The sequence below is a fragment of the Anabrus simplex genome, chromosome 10 (assembly GCF_040414725.1).
Source record: "Anabrus simplex isolate iqAnaSimp1 chromosome 10, ASM4041472v1, whole genome shotgun sequence".
Classification (NCBI taxonomy): Eukaryota; Metazoa; Arthropoda; class Insecta; order Orthoptera; family Tettigoniidae; genus Anabrus; species Anabrus simplex.
Genome location: NC_090274.1, coordinates 11678638 through 11699176, shown reverse-complemented (window position 1 = coordinate 11699176; position 20539 = coordinate 11678638). Strand labels below are relative to the sequence as shown.

The following is a 20539-nucleotide window of genomic DNA, read 5'->3' as shown; positions in this document are numbered from 1 at the left end:
AGACATCGCAATGCACATATCACTCCTCTAAAGAGTTTCAATTAAGATTTGCATAATTTACACTTCCTTATAATGTTACAAACCTGGAGTGGCCAGGTGTCAACTTTTGTCTCCCATATGTTCAAAACTAAAGGTATCAAAATATTGTATTGTCAATAAACACATACAGCAAGTTGTAGAATAAGAACATTGACAAGGTTAATGTAATCCTTATGAAATAGTGGAGGAGGTCAAATAATTTATTTTGATGAGGAGTTCGAGGATAATATTGAAATATTTATTTAATCTTAAGGAGTTATCTTTTTAACCGCGGACTATAATATAAAATCGCTTCTAGGGGGCAACCGGTTGGAAATGGGTATATACCATCACAGACTTTTTTGTAGAGGTTCCTATGCCCTATAATTCGTACGCATACACTTGGGGTCTATCGATGGTTTACGCAGCAAAAGCCATGAAAGCAAGTGCCCGACCGACATCGAACCTTCCAAGTTGGACTAAAAAGGCCAGCGCTCTACCATGGTGGGTAGAATGTGATTGACAATCAAACCAAAGGAAATGGAAGGCAACAGGCTATTCTCTGCGATAAAAGTTCATTCATAAGCCGAGAGGGGGTCCTCAGCATTCAAGAAAATAATCCGATTTTTCCTCAGGTGGATTATTTTTAACTGTCATATCTCTCAAGGTTTAAATGTTATTGACTTTACGTCCCACTAACTACTTTTTACAGTTTTCAGAGATACCGAGGTGCTGGAATTTAGTCCCACAGGAGCTCTTTTATGTGCCAGTAAATCTACCAACAGGAGGCTAACGTATTTGAGCATCTTGAAATACCACCGGACAGAGGAAGGATCTCTGAAAATTTACATGCACTTAAAAACGCCCGAGGCATAAAATGCTTCTATTAAAGCATCTTGCGTGTTAAACCCAAGATCCCATTAACACGATAAATATGATTACCATTTCTCAAAGCACAGCATAGAGATGATAAATGAGACTTTACTACTCCTGAATTTTTAATGAGAATGAAAGTGGAAGAACAGCTTGGTGTTAAAAAAAAACTGAACTGAACACTTGGCACTAATACTGATGTATGAAGTATCAATCACATTCTTAGAGGAATCTAAGGAAATAGAAAACCTGAAAAATTACAAAACACACAGAACATGAAATCTACTGAAGAGTGTAGCAGATGAGAAAGAGGAATCATGTTTGATTGCCCATGGAGATTTCGGAAGCATGAACAGTCTATTATGTGATCAACTGAAAACTCGGGGACACGCTTTCTGAATCTTGGGCGAGGAAAAAATATTTGTTTTACATACCACAAACTACACTTTCATGGTTTTCAGAGAAGCTGAGGTGATAAAAGATGTTGATTCCCGTAGGGAACCTGAAATATTTGTTCCGAATGAGGTGCTAAAATTTTGCCCTACAGGAGTTTTTACACATGCCAGGAAATCTACAGATATGAAGCCGACGTATCTGAGCATCGTCAAATACCACCGGACTGAGCCAGGATTGAACTTGCCAAACTGGGCTCAGAAACACTCTACTACCTGAGTTACTCAGCCTGGCACGAGGAAAAAGGGGCTTTGGTTGTACTGGCAAAATGTAAACATCTGGTAGGTGGTGATTATTGTTTTAGGAGGAAGTACAACTGGGCAACCATCCTCTATATAACACTAATCAGAGGAAAAAATAGAAGGGATCCGATACTTCGAAAAAAGAAGGTAATAGTCAGAGAAAGACAAGGGCCACAAAGGGCATGAAAATGAAGGACTCCCTAGACCTCGCAAACATAATAGCATTGGTGTCGGAAAAGAACAAGAGTTGACGAAGCGAGGTTGGACAGGGTAAATGAAAGTGAGGAACCTGGCACAAGTAAGTGGAAGCAATGCCAGGACTCAGCTAAGGGTCCCATGGCCGCCAACCCACGCTCCAAAGTTTAGAGCCCCTGGGGCCCCTTTTAGTCGCCTCTTAAGGACAGGCAGGGATACTGTGGGTGTTATTCTACCACCCCCACCCACAGGGGGTCATCTCGTAGGAGCTAACAAAAGATGGATAGAGTCCAGCACAGAATTAGCATTTATATATAAAATAAAGAGTTTTATCTGTACATTATTCAGAATTGAAAAAGAATGGTATTTCTGTATCAGTTGTATTCTCAGAAAAAGGAAATGCATTTTTAATTTTCCATAATTTCTGTCTGTATGTATGTACGTGCATCATGAGAAAATGGCTGAAGGTATATTATGAATATTTCCTGTATATTTGCCCTATTCTAAGATCAGCTGAAGATGACATGTAACAACGTTGAAACCGGTACAGAGTAACCGAATTAAAATGCTGTAATTCAAACTGAACAACATAATTATTTTGTATTGAAATGGTGGACCTTTTGCAATTTATACTGCTTTTTGTTACTCTCTTATTGGCCTTATCGAAAAGTTCTACATAACAAAAGTTATAGAGAATACAATTTCCTATCATTTATGTCTCATTCACGACGATAAGAGTGGTGGTGGTGGTGGTGGTGGTGATTGTTTTAAGAGGAACTACTAGGCAACCATCCTTTATATAACGCTAATGATCAGAAGAAAAAATGGAAGGGGTACGACACTTCAAAAAATTAAGGTATCTGCCTAAGAAGGGCCACGAAGGGCGTGAAAATGAAAGACTCCCTAGGACTCGATATGTAATACTGTTGTGGGAGTCAGAAAAGGAGAAGAGTTGACGAAGCGAGGTCGGACAGGGTAAATGAAAGTGAGGAACCTGGCACAAGTGGAAGCAATGCCAGGACTCAGCTAAGGAGCCCATGGTCGCCAATCCCCACCCTCCCAAGTTTAGAGCCTGTGGGGCCAAATTTAGTCGCTTCTTACGACAGGCAGAGGATATTGTGCGCGTTATTCTACCGCCCTCACCCACAGGGGGGGGCCAACTATAATACGAGAATTCATGAATTTAGACTTTTGTTGCTTAGTCCATATCAACGACGAGCATTGCTGGCATGGAAATACTGTTCAATCGTGTTAACTGGCGATGGATTTTGTCATGGTTGTCTTAAGGTGTAAATGCACATGGTCATCGGTCCATATCGACAAAGAAAATTTTGAAGATGATTAGGAGAAAAAATCGTAAAGGAACGATCACTTGAATACGACAAGAGGGAGTCATGAAAGAAAGGACTCACTTTACATTACATGCCTTAATATCACAGAGTCGGATGAAAACTAAATGTGAAGGCCTACAACATAGAAAGCTCCTAAAACTGATCAACAATAACATTGACCATTGTTTGTTGTGATGTGCCTTGGGTCTTCTCCTGCCACTCATCTCTAATACATGGGATAACTGCTGCATACCGAGTATAACAGCCTGCCTGAATACTGGCGGGAAGTAACTGGGGAGTTAGATAACTTTATTTGCTATTTGCTTTACGTTGCAACGACACAGATAGGTTTTATGGCGACGATGGGATAGGAAAGGCCTAGCAATGTGAAGGAACCAGCCATGGCCTTAAGGTACAGCCTGGTGTGAAAATGGGAAACCACGGAAAACCATCTTCAGGGCTGCCGACAGTGGGATTCGAACCCACTATCTCCCGGATGCAAGCTCACAGCTAAGCGCTCCTAACCGCACAGCCAACTTGCCCGGTTTAGATAACTTTCTTCTTTAGCATGCCAATCCTCTGGTTCATAAATTTTCTGATAACTACTGGTACGTAACACACTGGTTTATCATAGTATTCCAGCTATTCGATCCCTCCTCTGAAGCACTAATTGGAATGAGCAGTGTGCACACTTAACGTAATAATAACAGAGGAGTGTTCATGGCTGACTGTGGCTGGGTCATTCCAGCTCTGGAACTTTAGACCGTTACATCGGCAGTGTAGTACTGTTCATTAAAGGTGAGAAAATGTGCAATTTTCGCATTTGATGAACTATTTCCTATGACGGCATTGCTTTTAATCGTGACATTCCTACAGATGTCATTGTAATGACCAATGAGGACTTCAGTTGGGAAAAAACAAAGACAGTCCTACTGAGGATGTAAAATGGCAGGTGGAGAGTGAATGTCTGCAATTATAATGAAAACTGCCCCACTTGATTCAGACTGGCAGTAGGCAAATGGGCCTACAATCACATTGAAAACTTCCCAACTTGTCTGGGACTGAGAATAGGCAAGAGGGCCTGTCATTACACTGAAAAATCTCCTAATCCATTCTACACTCACACACGCACACACACACACGCGCGCGCGCACACACGTATGGCGACTTCCCCATCGCGTTTCTGGGGTGACGTTAACAGCTATGCAATTTAATCAATCTTACTCATAACGTGTACACTACTTAACCTAGAATTCTGTACACAGTATAGAATTCCATAGCGAAGCACGGGTACATCAGCTAGTATTATATAAAGGTAATGTGAGCTGTAAGGAATGCTATCAGTATAAGTTCATGGCAAGAATATGGCAACTACGATCAGCTGTTCTAAGTATTTAAATATTGCTATGATGTCATCTGGGAAATTTAATGTATTACTTGTGTGTGCACTGTCCACAGTACATGGTATATAATTTGATAAACCGTATTCCAATAACAGAAATTGTGAGGTAATGGCTGATGAACGACCCCACCATTTTTTAAACTTACAATCTAAAGGTCCTTGGAAAGAAAGTCGTTTTTATAAAATTGATGATTTTCGTTATTAAGTTTCTGATTTTCTTCAGAAACTTCAAAAGTCTTCCACAATCAACCGCGTGGCAGCTCGCATCATCGCTAATTGTGCTATGGCGAGAGAATGACCAGTTACAAGCAACAGTGTGTTAGTGTACTATTAAATGGTAGCGTGGAGGTTACCACAAGCTGCAGCTTGAAAGCATTCCTGTTATGAACTTAAAGAGCTACCTTTGTTATAACAAATTGAATACAGATATCAATATGGTGCCATGTCTGATCCTACAGGGACTCACCTGAGAGAAATAGAGCCCCGAGAATTTCAATAGCAACAACTGGATTGCAAAGACTAACTGGAGTTTTGTCCAGGTACATTTGGCTGAACAAGTCTCTTATATAAACACTGAAAAGCACTCAAGACTTGTACGTTTTGTTTGCTACAGAATTTATTATTATTAATTTTTGTTATTTCCAAGCAATATTTTATTTAGTTTTATGATCATGACTTGCTCAATATCTTTCATGAGCAAGTAAACTGACAGCAGTTGTTGGTGAAACTAAGAAAGGGTAAGGAAAGGATTTATACCTGTGAGTCTAGTGTTTCCAAGATATGTGCAGGAACACAAAACAGAAGTCTTATAATTAGGAAAGAGTATTTCCTAACTTGCTTCAAGCACAAGGAGTATACCAGCCTCTGCAAGAGTCTGTTACCAGTTATTCACCACCGTGTACCTCAAGGCGAAGAAAAATGGTAACGTGAAGGGATTGGAAAAAAAAAAAAAAAACAGTTATGTAACTTTCTGCTTGAGTACAGAATCCTCCCAAGAAGCTCTGTGCAAGAAAAATGTCAAGAGTGGAATCCATCATACAGTGCTTTTTTTTCCCCCTTTTTTTTTTCTTTCCACAATTTGCTTTATGCCTCACCAACACATAGGTCTTATGGTGACAATGGGATAGGAGTGGGAAGTGGCCATGGCCTTAATTAAAATACAGCCCCTGGGCCCTGTTTCATAAAACATCTTTCACTAATATAATCAGTAAGAAACCAATAATATTAACTAATAATATTAGTATTATGTTTCATAAAATTATTAGTTAATAATATTAGTTATTAGTTTATGAGTCAAAATTATTAGTAGATGTTCCTAATAATATTAGTAAATTGTTTCATAGACAACATGACTAATAAAAGTCATTCATATTATTAGGATTGTTTCCATGAGTGTATTTTGACTCATAATTCATATTATTAGTGAAACCAAAGTGAGCGGTATTTTAATATTTTGGCATAAAATCATGAAGATCACTGAAATGGTCAACTCTGATTCAAATAGTGATAAGGAACGAGTGTAGGTATTCACCGTTCAATAAATGTTACGTCAAAAACAGCCTGTACTGACATGTAACAAACATATGAGTACCGTTACAATGGGAGATTTAGGTTAGATTACGTAGCTTTTGAGTATTTGTTTGATAGGATTGGTAGGTAATAGAACGTTCCACTGCAACGAATGAAGCATAACCTTAAAATAGCAACTTCGCCTTGCACTCCACCGGTTGGCAGTGATACACAGTATCATTGTGTTTCTCTAGTGCAGTTCTGCTCGGACACTCCAAGTATCTGTTAAAATCTTGGCTTATATCACCAGTAAACCAAGATGATGCTGGTGATGATTATTGTTTTAAGAGGAAGTAGGCTACAACTAGGCAACCATCATCTATAATAACACTAATCCGATAGAAAAATGGAAAGGATCTGACATTTTGAAAAATGAAGGTATGGGCTAAAGAAAAAGAAGGGCCACGAAGGGCATGAAAATGAAAGACTCTCTCGGCCTCGCAACCTAATACTGTCAGGGTCAGAAAAGAACAAGAGTTGAACAAGGGAGGTCAAAAGGGTAGATGAAAATGAGCCTGGCAGAATTAAGTTGAAGCAATGGCAGGAATCATCTCAGTGCCCCATATTCGCCAACACACGCTCCCAAGTTGAGAGCCCTGGGACCCCTTTCAGTCGCCTCTTACGACAGGCAGGGGATACCGTGGCTGTTATTCTACTGCCCCCACCAACAGGGGTAGAAAAAACAGATTTTGCTAGTCCATCTCAACTGAAATTTTTAAGAGCACATGAAATAAAAAAGTAAAAGGAACAAGGAGAGTTATAGTGTGCAGAAGGCTGCGAATAGTCGACGTTTTAACTCATAATCACTTTTCGTAAAGAAATTTTCTTCTCTCACATTATTTTCACTTCTTTTATCCATTTTCATGTGTATTGAAGTCACAATAACGAAAATATCAAGTCAGCCTTTTGAACATGTGGATTAATAGTCGGTTGGAGTCAAGCATTAGCCTACTGCTAGGAACAAACCCAACGATTCTAACCTCGATTTGTATCAGCTGACTAATGAACTAATATTATTAGTTAAGGTATTTTATCAGTCATGTGTAAATCTTTATGAAACAGAATTTGGTTAACTAATAATTATTTTTATGAGTTCTAATATTTTTAGCCCAGGGCCCTGTTTCATGAAACTAACTAATAATATTGGTTTGGGTTTGTTCCTAGCAGTAGGCCAATGCTTGACTACAACCGACTATTAATCCACATGTTCAAAAGGCTCACTTGATATTATCGTTATTGTGACTTCAATACATATGAAAATGGATAAAAGAAGTGAAAATAATGTGAGAGAAGAAAGTTACTTTGCAGAAAGTGATTGAGTTAAAGCGTCAACTATTCGAAGCCTTTTGCACACTAAACCCTCCTTGTTCATTTTACTTTTTTATTTCAGAAGCTCTTAAAAATCTCTGAGATGGACTAGCAAAATCTTTGTTTAGTACGCCCTATTGGCGGGGGCGGCTGGATAACAGCCACGGAATCCCCTGCCTGTTGTAAGAGGCGACTAAAAGGGGTCCCAGGGCTCTCAACTTGGGAGCGTGTGTTGGCGAACATGGGGCACTGAGATGAGTCCTGCCATTGCTTTAACTTACTGTACTTCTGCCAGGCTCATTTTCATCTACCCTTCTAACCTCCCTTGTTCAACTCTTGTTCTTTTCCGACCCTGACAGTATTAGGTTGCGAGGCCGAGAGAGTCTTTCATTTTCACGCCCATCGTGGCCCTTCTCTTTCTTTAGCCGAAACCTTCATTTTTCAAAATGTCGGATCCTTGCATTTTTGTATCTGATTAGTGTTATTATAGATGATGGTTGCCTAGTTGTAGCCTACTTCCCCTTAAAACAATAATCATCACCAGCATCATCTTGGTTTATTTGTGATATAAGCCACGATTTTAAAGGATACCTGGAGTGTCCGACCAGAACTGCACCAGAGAAACACAATGATACTGTGTATCACTACCAACCGGTGGAGTGCAATGCGAAGCTGCTATTTTAAGGTTATGCTTCATTCGTTGCAGTGGAACGTTCTATTACCAATCCTATCAAGCAAATACTCAGTAGTTCTGTAATCTAACCTAAATCTCCCAATTGTATTCATATGTTTGTTATATTCCAGTACAGGCTGTTTTTGACGTAACATTTATTGAACTGTGAATACCTACACTCGTTCCTTATCACTATTTGAATCAGAGTCGACCATTTCAGTGATCTTCATGATTTTATGCCAAAATATTAAAATACCACTCACTTTGGTTTCACTAATAATATGAATTATGAGTCAAAATACACTCGTGCGAATAATCCTAATAATATGAGTAACTTCCAGCTGGAAAACCATCTTCAGGGCTGCCGACATTGGGGTTTGAACTGACTTATCTCCAAGGCAAGCTGATAGCTACGTGACCCAAAACCGCACAGCCACAAAGTGTATTTTTAATTCAGCTAGTGAGTGTATTTGGAAAAGATGTGTTTACAACAGATGGTTGTGTTTTATTTTGTAAACTGTGCCGTGTGCGTAAAGGTCGGGGGCACTACGAGTATGAGGCCTGTCCTTTCCCTCTGGCCTTTTGTAGATACTATAAAGCTTTATGGTAAATAAACAATGAATGAATGTTAAAGTGAGTGCAGAAAGGAAGCTTGCAATGAGTGCGAAGAACAAATTTTCCGAGGTTCTTCGCAGCAAACCATTATGTCGAATTCATATAGGCCTGCACTTCCAAGTACACTGACTGACAGAGCAAATGCAACACCAAGAAGGAGTGGTCAGAACTTTATGCCAATTGCAGGGTAGACTGACGTCACTGAGGTATGCTCATGATGTGAAATGCGCCGCTGTGCTGCACACGTAGCGAACGATAAATGGGACACGGCGTTGGCGAATGGCACACTTCGTACTGTGATTTCTCAGCCGACAGTCATTGTAGAACGTGTTGTCGTGTGCCACAGGACACGTGCATAGCTAAGAATGCCAGGCCGCCGTCAACGGAGGCATTTCCAGCAGACAGACGACTTTACGAGGGGTATGGTGATCGGGCTGAGAAGGGCAGGTTGGTCGCTTAGTCAAATCGCAGCCGATACCCATAGGGATGTGTCCACGGTGCAGCGCCTGTGGCGAAGATGGTTGGCGCAGGGACATGTGGCACGTGTGAGGTCAGCACGCGAGGATCGGCGCATCCGCCGCCAAGCGGTGGCAGCCCCGCACGCCACGTCAACCGCCATTCTTCAGCATGTCCAAGACACCCTGGCTGTTCCAATATCGACCAGAACAATTTCCCGTCGATTGGTTGAAGGAGGCCTGCACTCCCGGCGTCCGCTCAGAAGACTACCATTGACTCCACAACTCCACAGCATAGACGTGCACGCCTGGCATGGTGCCGGGCTAGAGCGACTTGGATGAGGGAATGGTGGAACGTCGTGTTCTCCGATGAGTCACGCTTCTGTTCTGTCAGTGATAGTCACCGCAGACGAGTGTGGCGTCGGCATGGAGAAAGGTCAAATCCGGCAGTAACTGTGGAGCGCCCTACCGCTAGACAACGCGGCATCATGGTTTGGGGCGCTATTGTGTATGATTCCACATCACCTCTAGTGCGTATTCAAGGCACGTTAAATGCCCACCGCTACGTGCAGCATGTGCTGCGGCCGGTGGCACTCCTGTACCTTCAGGGGCTGCCCAATGCTCTGTTTCAGCAGGATAATGCCCGCCCACACACTGCTCGCATCTCCCAACAGGCTCTACGAGGTGTACAGATGCTTCCGTGGCCAGCGTACTCTCCGGATCTCTCACCAATCGAACACGTGTGGGATCTCATTGGACGCCGTTTGCAAACTCTGCCCCAGCCTCGTACGGACGACCAACTGTGGCAAATGGTTGACAGAGAATGGAGAACCATCCCTCAGGACACCATCCGCACTCTTATTGACTCTGTACCTCGACGTGTTTCCGCGTGCATCGCCGCTCGCGGTGGTCCTACATCCTACTGAGTCGATGCCGTGCGCATTGTGTAACCTGCATATCGGTTTGAAATAAACATCAATTATTCGTCCGTGCCGTCTCTGTTTTTTCCCCAACTTTCATCCCTTTCGAACCACTCCTTCTTGGTGTTGCATTTGCTCTGTCAGTCAGTGTAAATTCGGAGATAATTATTTCCATAAAAAACAAGAGCTGTGCAGTGAATAGAACAGGGATATACAGTATTACTTGTAAAACCACTGTTACACAGTCACCAGAATTCAGTTTGGTCAAATAATTTAAAATAATTTTTTAAACTTGTTTTACAGCATTATTTCTTATCCTCGCAACCACACTGTTCAAGAACAGTAACTGCGATGCACGTACTTGGCTGTTTTAATTGAGGTTTGCATAATACCACTGATACGACCACTTCCCTAGGAATTTGACTGCAGTATAGTGATATAAGATTCCTTTTCCAACAGCTCAGACCAAAGAAATGTATCTGAGCAAAGAGCAAAGCCCTTACCTGTATATATATCTATATATATTTAAAACATGCATTCAGTTTTATACCTCAGTTCAATTTGCTGGTTTTCACACTGAAAAGTGGTTTGACTGGGGTTAATATTATCTTATGTATCTGCCTTTAGTATCTGGGCGACAAAGTTTCTTAAAACCTGTAATGTGATATTTCGCTACAGCTATTGTTGTAGTTTGATGGAACCTTTAAAAACGCAAATCAGTATCCTCCCACAGAAAATGGTTATTTTTTAACTTTAGGTATTAACTGTGTCATCATTAACAAGCAACAGATAAAGCGATCCATGCCCATGCTCGTACCAAGTTTTGAAGATTGCACCGCTGCCACTTTTTGTTATACATTTGGGTGATCTGAATACTGCTATAAGCTGCTCAACGACCCTGACATATTGCTGCTGCATCACTGCTATTGAAGAACTGGGTAAATGAAAACAGCTTATCGGTGCAGTGAGAAGAAACAGCTTCTGCTACTCGGCTAACATTGTCACCTGCTCTTATGAAAGAATGGTTAGTTACCAAGGATGTCGGACCAGTTATAAAAGTGTAAAATGTCATTCAATTTAGCTGCCATGGAAGTATGTCTCAGAAAGTGAAGTCTAGTTGCTTTCTTTAAAAACGTTTCCAAGTTTTGAAACTGAACACTGTCTAATTGGCAGTGAAATTGACAGAAAGATGTTATGACTTTGAGAAATAAGAGTAATAAAACTTTGCAACGTTAATGGAGGAGGTCATTCTCTAACTAGCCAGATACATAAATCTTGCATTGGCAAATAAACATAGCATTTTTTTGAGCTCTGTGTGTCTGGTGGCATTATATGGGGCTGAGAGTTGTCCAGTCACCTCAAGTCCTGAGAGTGCTCCACAGACCATGGAGATGTGCATGTTATGCTGGTCTCTTAAATTTTTTCTCCCTGATCACATAACGAATGCCACTTTCAGGTAGACGACAGTTGTTGTTCACATTAAGGAGAAGGTATGGCAGGAGCATCTCAGTATGATCATGTCCTGCAAGCAGTAACTGGTACCATCGCATTATGATAACTACAATTTCACTGTTAAGGGCAAGCAACCACCACAGAAGGCTGACATAACAGCTGCATGAAACACTGTTGAGTGACATGAAGACTGTTCAGCTCAAACCAAAAATTGCTTACAAACTCAACGGCGCACGAGCAGACCCCACGGCTGCAGGAAAACACGAACTCAAAGAAGTGTACTGTTACATCAGACATGGATACAAATAATTTGTTGTAAATCAAAATTTTAGTAACAGATCTGTATGTGGTTGACTAATGGCCACTAGTGAGAACACAGTCCCAAGTTACAGACATGTGGTCTGGATGTTTACTCTCAAGGAGACGGAAGTAAGGGGTCAAAGCAACTCTCACTACACTCTTCAGCAGACATATTAATGACAAGGAACACTAATCCTGTATCACATAAAAGAACAGGGTGTAGTGCAGACTTACAGCTTCAGCTCCTCCTTGAACAGCTCCAAGTTGCTCTTCTTCTTCTCTCGATCTCTTTTCTTTCCCGGCCGATCCGGTTTGCGGTCTCCCAAAAGCTTGGCATATTCCTCTGCTCTCTCAGCTGACGATAGTTTGTCAGCCAATTCAGATAGCCTTGACTGTGGCTTGTAAAGTTTACCCTTTTCACGTGTATCTTCCTCTACATTAAACAAATTCTTGTTAGTATAAACCAATAGCCATGTTTCATTAATCGAAATCAATTCTTAAAATGTGCTATGCAAGTCATGAATGCAAAACGGAACTCATACAAGACAATTTTAATTAAAAGAGTTGTGCAATTTTTGAAAATAATTAGCCTAAATAACAAGGTGCTCCAGTAGGAAACATCAATACACTGAGAGAGGATAACATTGGACATTCCAAACTAACAAGATTACACATATATGTACAGATATGAGATAATCATGATAACTGTTGAAATGCTTGCAGAATCAATTTCAAAATTACAGGTAGAAGTCAGGCACTACTTATCCCATATATTTAATATTTTTCGCGAAATAAATCACGTCTTGTGTGGGTATGCTTATAGGTAAACTTCCAAGAGCAAAATGTGATCCATTGAAAAATTAGTCTCAGAGTAAAAGCAAGACCAAAGGGAAGCAGCACATTACCACCGAGATTTCCTGGCCAGTTAATACATGGATCAAACAGTGTATCTCCCTACTTTACTGTATATCTCAGAATTATGGGCATTAGGGGACTAGACTCTGCGTTCTACGGTTCCACAGGCCGACAATCTACCACTGACCCACAGCATAATAGCATGGTCCCTGGACCAATAAATATATTACTTGTTTGTTGGAAGGAAAATAACACGATCCCCGGACCGATAAATATATCATTTAATGAATCAGTTACGGCACAAAACGAATGAGCAACATGAAGAAAACGACACCTAATTAATTCAAACAACTTCAGTGAGGAAAGACATGATACACGAAAGTGTTAGACAAACAAAACACACACGGAAGCGCTGCAACGTAGCAGAAAAAATAGTTGTAAGGTAGTAAAGTATGTATCCATATTATTCCCTGCAAGTAAAATGTTTTGTACTATTTTTTAATTTACCACAGATTTTACACTTTGACTAAAATGAATTATTTGGGACAAATATTACAGTGACATTTCGCCTACATAACCATTAGGAACAAAGTGGGCAAGAGTAATATAAAGAAAAACAAGAGCAAACATCAAAATACACTATATCAAGGCATATACTATATAATTTTGAACAGAACTTCTTTCTAAGGAATTACTATTGATATCACCTCTCAGATTACTGTATCAATATTTTTTTAAGAACACATCATTGATTTCAACAAGGTTACTAAATGTGCTTACGATGAAAGAAAAGCCAGAAAGAATACAAACAATTTATAGATCAGAAAAAAATTTGCCTCAACTGGACAAAATTTTACCTAGTTTATAACTGTAACATTACGATTAAGAAACAATGATACAAAAATATTCTAAGAAACTTTGTTTTAGGAATTATCAAACAAGATCATTATAACACCAATATTGAATAAGGATATAAATCATTCTATAATATACAATTATTATAGTAATTCAAGACATCAGTTCATTACATGATAATCTTTCTACGAATGCAGTTGTATTATTATCTCAAATTGAACCACTGCAACATCAAGAAAAAAAAAACGCTGAGGCTATTTAAATGACGACAGCTTGTAATTTTGGATTTAACAGCTGTTATATTAAGAATAGTTCTCACAAGGAATGTATGTAAAATTCAGGAAGCCTTGATTACTTACGCCTCCGCCCAGCATCATATGTGCCAGCCTTCACCCATACTTTTCCAGTCTTATTAGGGGTTTCTTGAAATGTTGCTACAAATTCTTCAAAAGCCTGTCATGAAAGAATACAATCGCTTAATTACTGAGAATATATGATCACCACCCAATAATCTGCACTTATACTACACACTATACCATAACCTTACCTGTGCTGCAGCCTCTTCTTGCTCTTTTTTGCGCTGCTCTTCCAATTCTTTTTTAGAAAGTTGCCTTTTTCCCATTGTACCGATAGAGAATGCTTTAAGTTTTTGCTCCGATATTTGCTACAAACAAATATGAATTGAATTAGACGTCAATTCCATTAAACTACCGTTTGCAATGCAATGGAAATCAATGTTTGATAGCATGTCGGCATGCAACAAATGCCTTATTCCATAAAGTGCATCAAAATGAAACAATCAAAAAACCATAATTTATGTTATAAAACAAAATAATCTAATGCAAATACCAATTTTAACACTAAACAAACCTTCATTAATGCCTTGTCTGCCATTTTGAAAATTGTTTTCGGTCAAGTGTTTCCGAAATCCAAATGGACGGCGATGGCTTTACTCGCACTCACTAGGAGAGTTCTTTTGTACACTCCGTGGAGTCCATTTCTCAGATTTTTATTATTAATATTTTCGTCCCAGTACTTTCATGAGAAAATGAAAATGGTTTCAATATTGTTTTCACGTCATTTGATAGAAATTAATGAAATGTTAGTGAAAATTGAAAGTCTATTGCAGCGCTTGCAACAAATCGGAATGTTAACAATAGTTCTCATACTTTATGTACATTTATATAGTTGTTGTCAATTATAATGCAGTTATTTAATAAGTTAACTATTTATAATATCTTGTAATTCTATTAATGTACCAATTCATAAATAAATAAATATTCTTATTGGGATTATTTTTCAAGTGTACTTGAAATTTTAATTACATTATTATTTCGTTGCCTGTATAACCAGTATTGTCATAAGATAATAAACTACCGCTATATATATTGGTTACGAAGATTAGATTATATCATTCTTCTTTTATATAGTTTTCTCACGAGTGTTCTATACTTCGAAACAAAGAGGAGTGCTTCGAACAATGTTTGTTACCACTCCCAAAGAGAATATGGCTACTCCTATCTTATATTCTCTTTGTCCAAGGCTTTCTCGAAACTTTCCGACACTTTCTTCCATTTGCCTGCAACAAATTTCTGCTCACTGCTGTTGGATGTAAGAGAAGGAGGGGGTTGCATAAGCCTTGAAAACAGTTAATTTAACTAATACTCTTTGATTTACCGTGTGCTGATTTACGAGTGGAAGTGTGGATAAGTTGAAGATTGGAAGAAATTCCTGTGTAAACGAACATGATTCATCGGTCGTCCTCTTACATGGTGAAAACAATCTTAAGGAATCGAAAATGACGACGATGAAAACGACAGGGACAGCGGGGCCTAGCTCCAAAATAACAGTTTTAAGTCATGTTAAGTACGAACATCTCGTGGCTGGCATGTCTGGTGGAGTAGCGTCGACTCTGATTCTTCATCCGCTGGACCTTATTAAAATTAGGTTTGCAGGTAAGGTTACTGTTCAATCTTTTGTTGACAGTTTCACTTGTCCTTGTGCTATTGTCTTATTTTTATGTATTTTTGGTTAGGGTTACCACCATCTCACAATTGGCTGTTAGTGTAGCTAACAAAAGCATAATTATTAGAAACTTCTGAGCTTTTGGCAGATTAAAGCTTCGTTGTCAAACATTCTTGTATTGCGAGAAGTATATACTATGCTAAGATGTCTAGTTTAAGACACTGATGGAACACCAGGTTCATTTAAATGTACCTTCGTGTGCAGTTTTATTATTACTAACACTGGGTTCAGGACACATTTAGGTCAGTTTTAAGGTATTTCAGCTGTTTATTAACATGTTATGTTTCCTCTAGTTCTCAGCTGTAATTGCAGATCAGTGGTGATAGATTGTTAATTTAGGATCGTTTATAAATATAGGAAGCCTAAATGAATAATAACGTGAAATCTCAAAGCCAAAGCTTTAAAATAATTACTAATAGCCTAGTTTCTTAGTTGTGTTTGCCTTTTTTGCGAGAACCCAGTTGACCTTGTTTTTTTTTAACCCACCTCTTTTTACTTGTAGGTTCCTTTGTTTCATCTTTGCTAATAGGCTTAACCATTTGTCATCTCGGTATTAGTTCAGCCCGTGGGCCACCATATTTGTAATGTTAAAAATAAGTGGAATTAGTGAAATCTTACTTGGAGAGCGTCTCAGAGGAGAGATGTGTTCATTGCGATGTCCAGGAACCTAGCATCCCACCCCTAGAAGCACATTTACTTTTATAACCTAATTAAGATTATTACACGCCATTTTCATATCTGAAGTAGCTACTTGTATTCCTATTGGCCACTGTAAAGTGGCACGTGATCTCCTTCCAGTCAAGAATGTTGATCGTAATCTGTTACCAACCGCAGCACAATAAAAGCCGCAAGTAAATGTAACGTTATGAAGCTAGGGGCCTAAGGCCGCTTCACAGCTTCTAACCGTCCAGACCAATCGTCTTCTCCACGGCAAGAATCCTAACCGTCCAGACCAATCGTCTTGTCCAGATCCTATCCTAATCCTAACCGTCCGCACGGCAGGAACGAGGAACAATCCAAGCATAGTTTCCAAGTACAGAGGTTGCCAGCACTGAGCACTGCTGCGGAACATCCTTTCTGAGAAGGGCCTCTGTGTGAATGGGGCCCACGGGATGAGCTAATGATGTCATCTCTCGTTCCCTTTGATAAAATTGTGAGGCTGGTGTTTATTTTCAAGACTCTTCCCCATTCTGTAGACAGTACACTTTTCCTGAGAGTTTGAATCGCCCATCTTTAGTTTATGTGACCAAAGATTATTTCTTCACTGCAGGCAAATTACCACTGCCCTATTTTGTAATATCTTATAATGGTGGGGTGCATTTCCTTCTTTGTCTCCTGTTCTTCCTGTGTTGGTTATGCTCAAGTACATAGTGGAAGTTGTCATACATGCAGCTTGGGCTATCTAGAGCATTGGTAAGTAGAGACAAAAGCCGTCCTGTGACTGTTAAAAAAATTAATTGAAAAATTTGCAAAATGTTTTCGATAATGTTTTCATAAATGGACATATTTAAGAGGCACTGGAGGCAGTTTCGCATTCATATCTATTTCCCCACTCAGCTCTGATGCTTATAAACTACTGCAGAGAGTTTAAATCTTTCATCGTCCGAGAATGCAGCATTGCTTCCTCTGTAACAACACTCTTGGTTCCACTTTGCCGGGCTGAGTGGCTCAGACGGTTGAGGCGCTGGCCTTCTCACCCCAATTTGGCAGGTTCGATCCAGGCTCAGTCCGGTGGTATTTGAAGGTGCTCAGATAAGTCAGCCTCGTGTCGGTAGATTTACTGGCACGTAAAAAGAACTCCTTTGGGACTAAATTCCGGCACCTCGGCGTCTCTGAAAACCGTATAAGCACCATTGATGCTTTTGCGGCCCGTACTTATAGACATGATGCAGGCTTCATTCATAACTTCATTCATTTCTTTTTTTGCTCGTGATTTGAGATGGACAGTGATGAATTTGATTTACAGCAAAGTGGAACCATAATAATAAAATAATGTTATTGGCTCACTAACTACTTACACAATATAGGATTTTGGGTTTATGCTGTGTAAAGAAAATAGTTTCGGTTTTCTCGGTCTGCCATCTAGTAGGCCTAGAGTAAAACGGAACGTCGAAATTTACGAGCAGACAGCCAGATGGCGTCAAATCGAAATGTCTGCACATGGTAGCTGAGGCCATACGATTATTATTATTATTTTTTTATTATTATTATTATTATTATTATTATTATTATTATTATTATTATTATTATTATTATTATTATTATTATTCTTTACATTTCACTGAGAACTTTGCTCTGTGTCTTCAGAGGAAAATCTTGACTGTTCATGATGAAGACTACTTCAAGAATGAAGTTTGAATTTAGACATTAATAAGAGAAGTGGAAGTGGTATGTTCATTCGTCACTAAATGGTTCACCGTACGCAGTACAGCGCTGGCATTCGAAGCAGAAGCTGACAGAACAGTCAGAATCAGCCTGAGAGGGAGTCACGTAACAGGTGTGCACACATATGAAAGTACGACATAGATGCAAGCCTGGAATGAAACATCTGGTGATCAGGAAGGTACGAATTTGGAGGACGCCGAAACAAAGTAACAATAGTGAAGTGATAGGGAAGGAAACGACCTGTGTAAATCCTTAATGGCTGGCAACCCTGTATTACTTAATGGGTCGCCAGTGTTCCTGTTGAAATTGTTAGGATTCCTACATATTTCCACAGTTTTTTGTATAATCCTAGGTCTGTAATGTCTAGTGTGGGTAAGAACTCAAGCCTCTTGGAACACTATATCATGCCCCAACGAGGGCAGGCTCAGCTATTGCTGATTTGTCTGGCTGGTTGAGACTAATATTTCGTTCATGTTCCATGATACGAGTACCAATGGATGGCATGTTTAGGCAATGTATACCTGTCGTCGGGTCATGATGTAGTGTTCCAAGATGCTAGAGTTCTTACCCACACTAGACACTACAGGTCCAGTATTATATGGGAAACTGTGGAAATAAGTAGAAATCCTAACAATCTCAACGTCTAAATTTAATTTTCATTCTTGGATAAGTCTTCTCGTGAACAGTCAAGATTTTCTTCTGAAGATGCAGAGCAAGGTTCTCTGCGAAACGTAAAGAATTTCACCTTATTTTCTTGACATGGCATAAGCCCAAAATCCAATATCGTGTCTACCGTATAAGTAGTTAGTGAGATGTAAAGCCAATAACATTATTTTATTATTATGGTTCCACTTTGCTGTAAATCAAATTCATCACTGTCCATCTCAAATCACAAGCAAAAAAAAAAAAAACGAAATGAATGAAATTATAAATGAAAACTATTGAGTGCTTCTGAGTACCGTCCATGTGGTTATTCCGTGCCTGTCATAAGAGGCCTTTAAAAGGTCAACTCCCAGGAGCTCTGAACGTGGGAGTATGTTTCGGCTACCATAGGTTCCCTGGCTAAGTTTGGTATTGTTTCCAGCTTTGCCAAGCTAATCACTTTTATCTTTCGTAACTGACTTCTCTTTATCAACTCTTGGGTAAAATTTTACGTTCCGCAGCCTAGAGTTTATAACATTATAAGGAAGCAAAAATATTGAAAATCTTACTTGAAATTCTCTTTCAGAGGAGAGATGTGTTCATTGCGATTTCTAGGAACCGACTATCCCGCCCTTAGAAGTACATTTACATTTATAACCTAATAAAGAGCACCAACTGCCATTGGCCATGGCTAAAGTAGCTATTTGCATTCTCATTGGTCAACGTGAACTGAATGTGACATCAATGCTGATAAATACATTGCGTTCCCAACCCCGACCGAATAAAAGCACAAACAAAAAACACCAAGAGGCCTAGGGCCGCTTCGCCGCTTTTAACCGTCCAGACCAATGGCCTTGTCCAGATCCTTTACTAACCGTCCGCACGGCAAGAATCAGTCCAGACCAATCGTGTTTCCACACAAAACTAGAGGCCTAGGGCCGCTTTGCGGCTTCTAACCATCCAGACCAATGGTCTTGTTGAGATCCTATCCTAACTGTCCGCACGGCAAGAACCAGTCCAGACCAATAGAGTTTCCACACGAAACTGGAGGTCTAGGGCCACTTTGCGGCTTTTATCCGTCCAGACCAATGGCCTTGTCCAGATCCTATCCTAACCGCTCGCACGGCAAGAACCAGTCCAGACCAACAGTCTTGTCCAGGTCCTATCCACCAGCTATCGAAGCACTGCTTGCTCATTAGTTCCTAAGTACAGAGGTTTGCAGCACTGAGCACCATTTGACAACATCCTTCCCGAGCGTGTGAACGAACGACCGACGTTCCGCGCACAGCTGAATGTAGCGAGTACTGGGCTGCGGAAAGTAAAATTATAATAACTCTTGTTCTTGGTAGTAATATAGAGTTGGCCCCGCAAGGATTATAACATAATATGTTAGTTTCAGTGTTGTTATTCTTACCTAGAAATGATTCTGGAGGAGAGATGTGTTCATTATGCCTGCCAGGGTCCAACCCACCCGTCCCTAGGAGTATATTTACTTTAATAACCTAAAGTGGTGGTCCAGGCACCATTATCCATTGCTTCTGTCAAGGATCTCGGGTATTGGCCAATGTTACGGCGTCGGGCGATAAACTCACACTGTCTCATTTCCTCCTTTAATCTTGGGGATTACAGCAAGAAAAGTCATTTATTAGCGAGGCCAATCTCTGTCTCGAGATCAGTGGCCCCTCACTCCCTTCGGGAGGTTCTTTTCTATTGCCGCGGAGCATACTGTCTGCACAGATGGAAAAAAGTATTGCCATATCAAACCAACAACCAACAATTGGCAGCAGTGCTATTCTACTCGCATCTAGTTACCTCAGTGTTACTAGTGGAAACCTAAGTATTAAACAAAGGACAGTCTCTCTGCGTGTGCCACATAGTGGTGCCCAGTGTTACTAAAATTGCGGGGCGGGCTCTATAGTTAGGCTATACCTTGTTCTCTTGTGTTTCCAATGATATTAGTTTTGCAAAGCC

At 40.0% G+C, this 20539-nt stretch overlaps 2 protein-coding genes across 3 annotated transcripts in view; one reads left to right on the top strand and one right to left on the bottom strand.

Moving 5' to 3' along the window:
• Nucleotides 1–20539, bottom strand: part of LOC136882117 (U2 snRNP-associated SURP motif-containing protein) — a 238506-nt gene that overhangs the window by 117895 nt on the left and 100072 nt on the right. The window contains exons 1-4 of one of the 2 annotated variants that reach the window (XM_067154642.2): nucleotides 14387–14485; nucleotides 14064–14180; nucleotides 13876–13969; nucleotides 12041–12239 (exon numbers count right to left, since the gene is read on the bottom strand). In XM_067154642.2, coding sequence (XP_067010743.2) covers nucleotides 12041–12239; nucleotides 13876–13969; nucleotides 14064–14180; nucleotides 14387–14410 — 434 coding nt within the window. In that variant the 5' untranslated portion in view covers nucleotides 14411–14485. Of the gene's footprint in view, nucleotides 1–12040; nucleotides 12240–13875; nucleotides 13970–14063; nucleotides 14181–14386; nucleotides 14486–20539 lie in introns of those variants that run through there. The other variant, XM_067154643.2, reaches the window with a different exon arrangement.
• LOC136882118 (solute carrier family 25 member 32) overlaps nucleotides 15107–20539 on the top strand; it is an 89227-nt gene continuing 83794 nt past the window's right edge. The window contains exon 1 of the mRNA XM_067154644.2: nucleotides 15107–15471. Within this exon, the coding sequence (XP_067010745.2) occupies nucleotides 15315–15471 (157 nt within the window). The 5' untranslated portion in view covers nucleotides 15107–15314. The remainder of the gene's footprint in view (nucleotides 15472–20539) is intronic.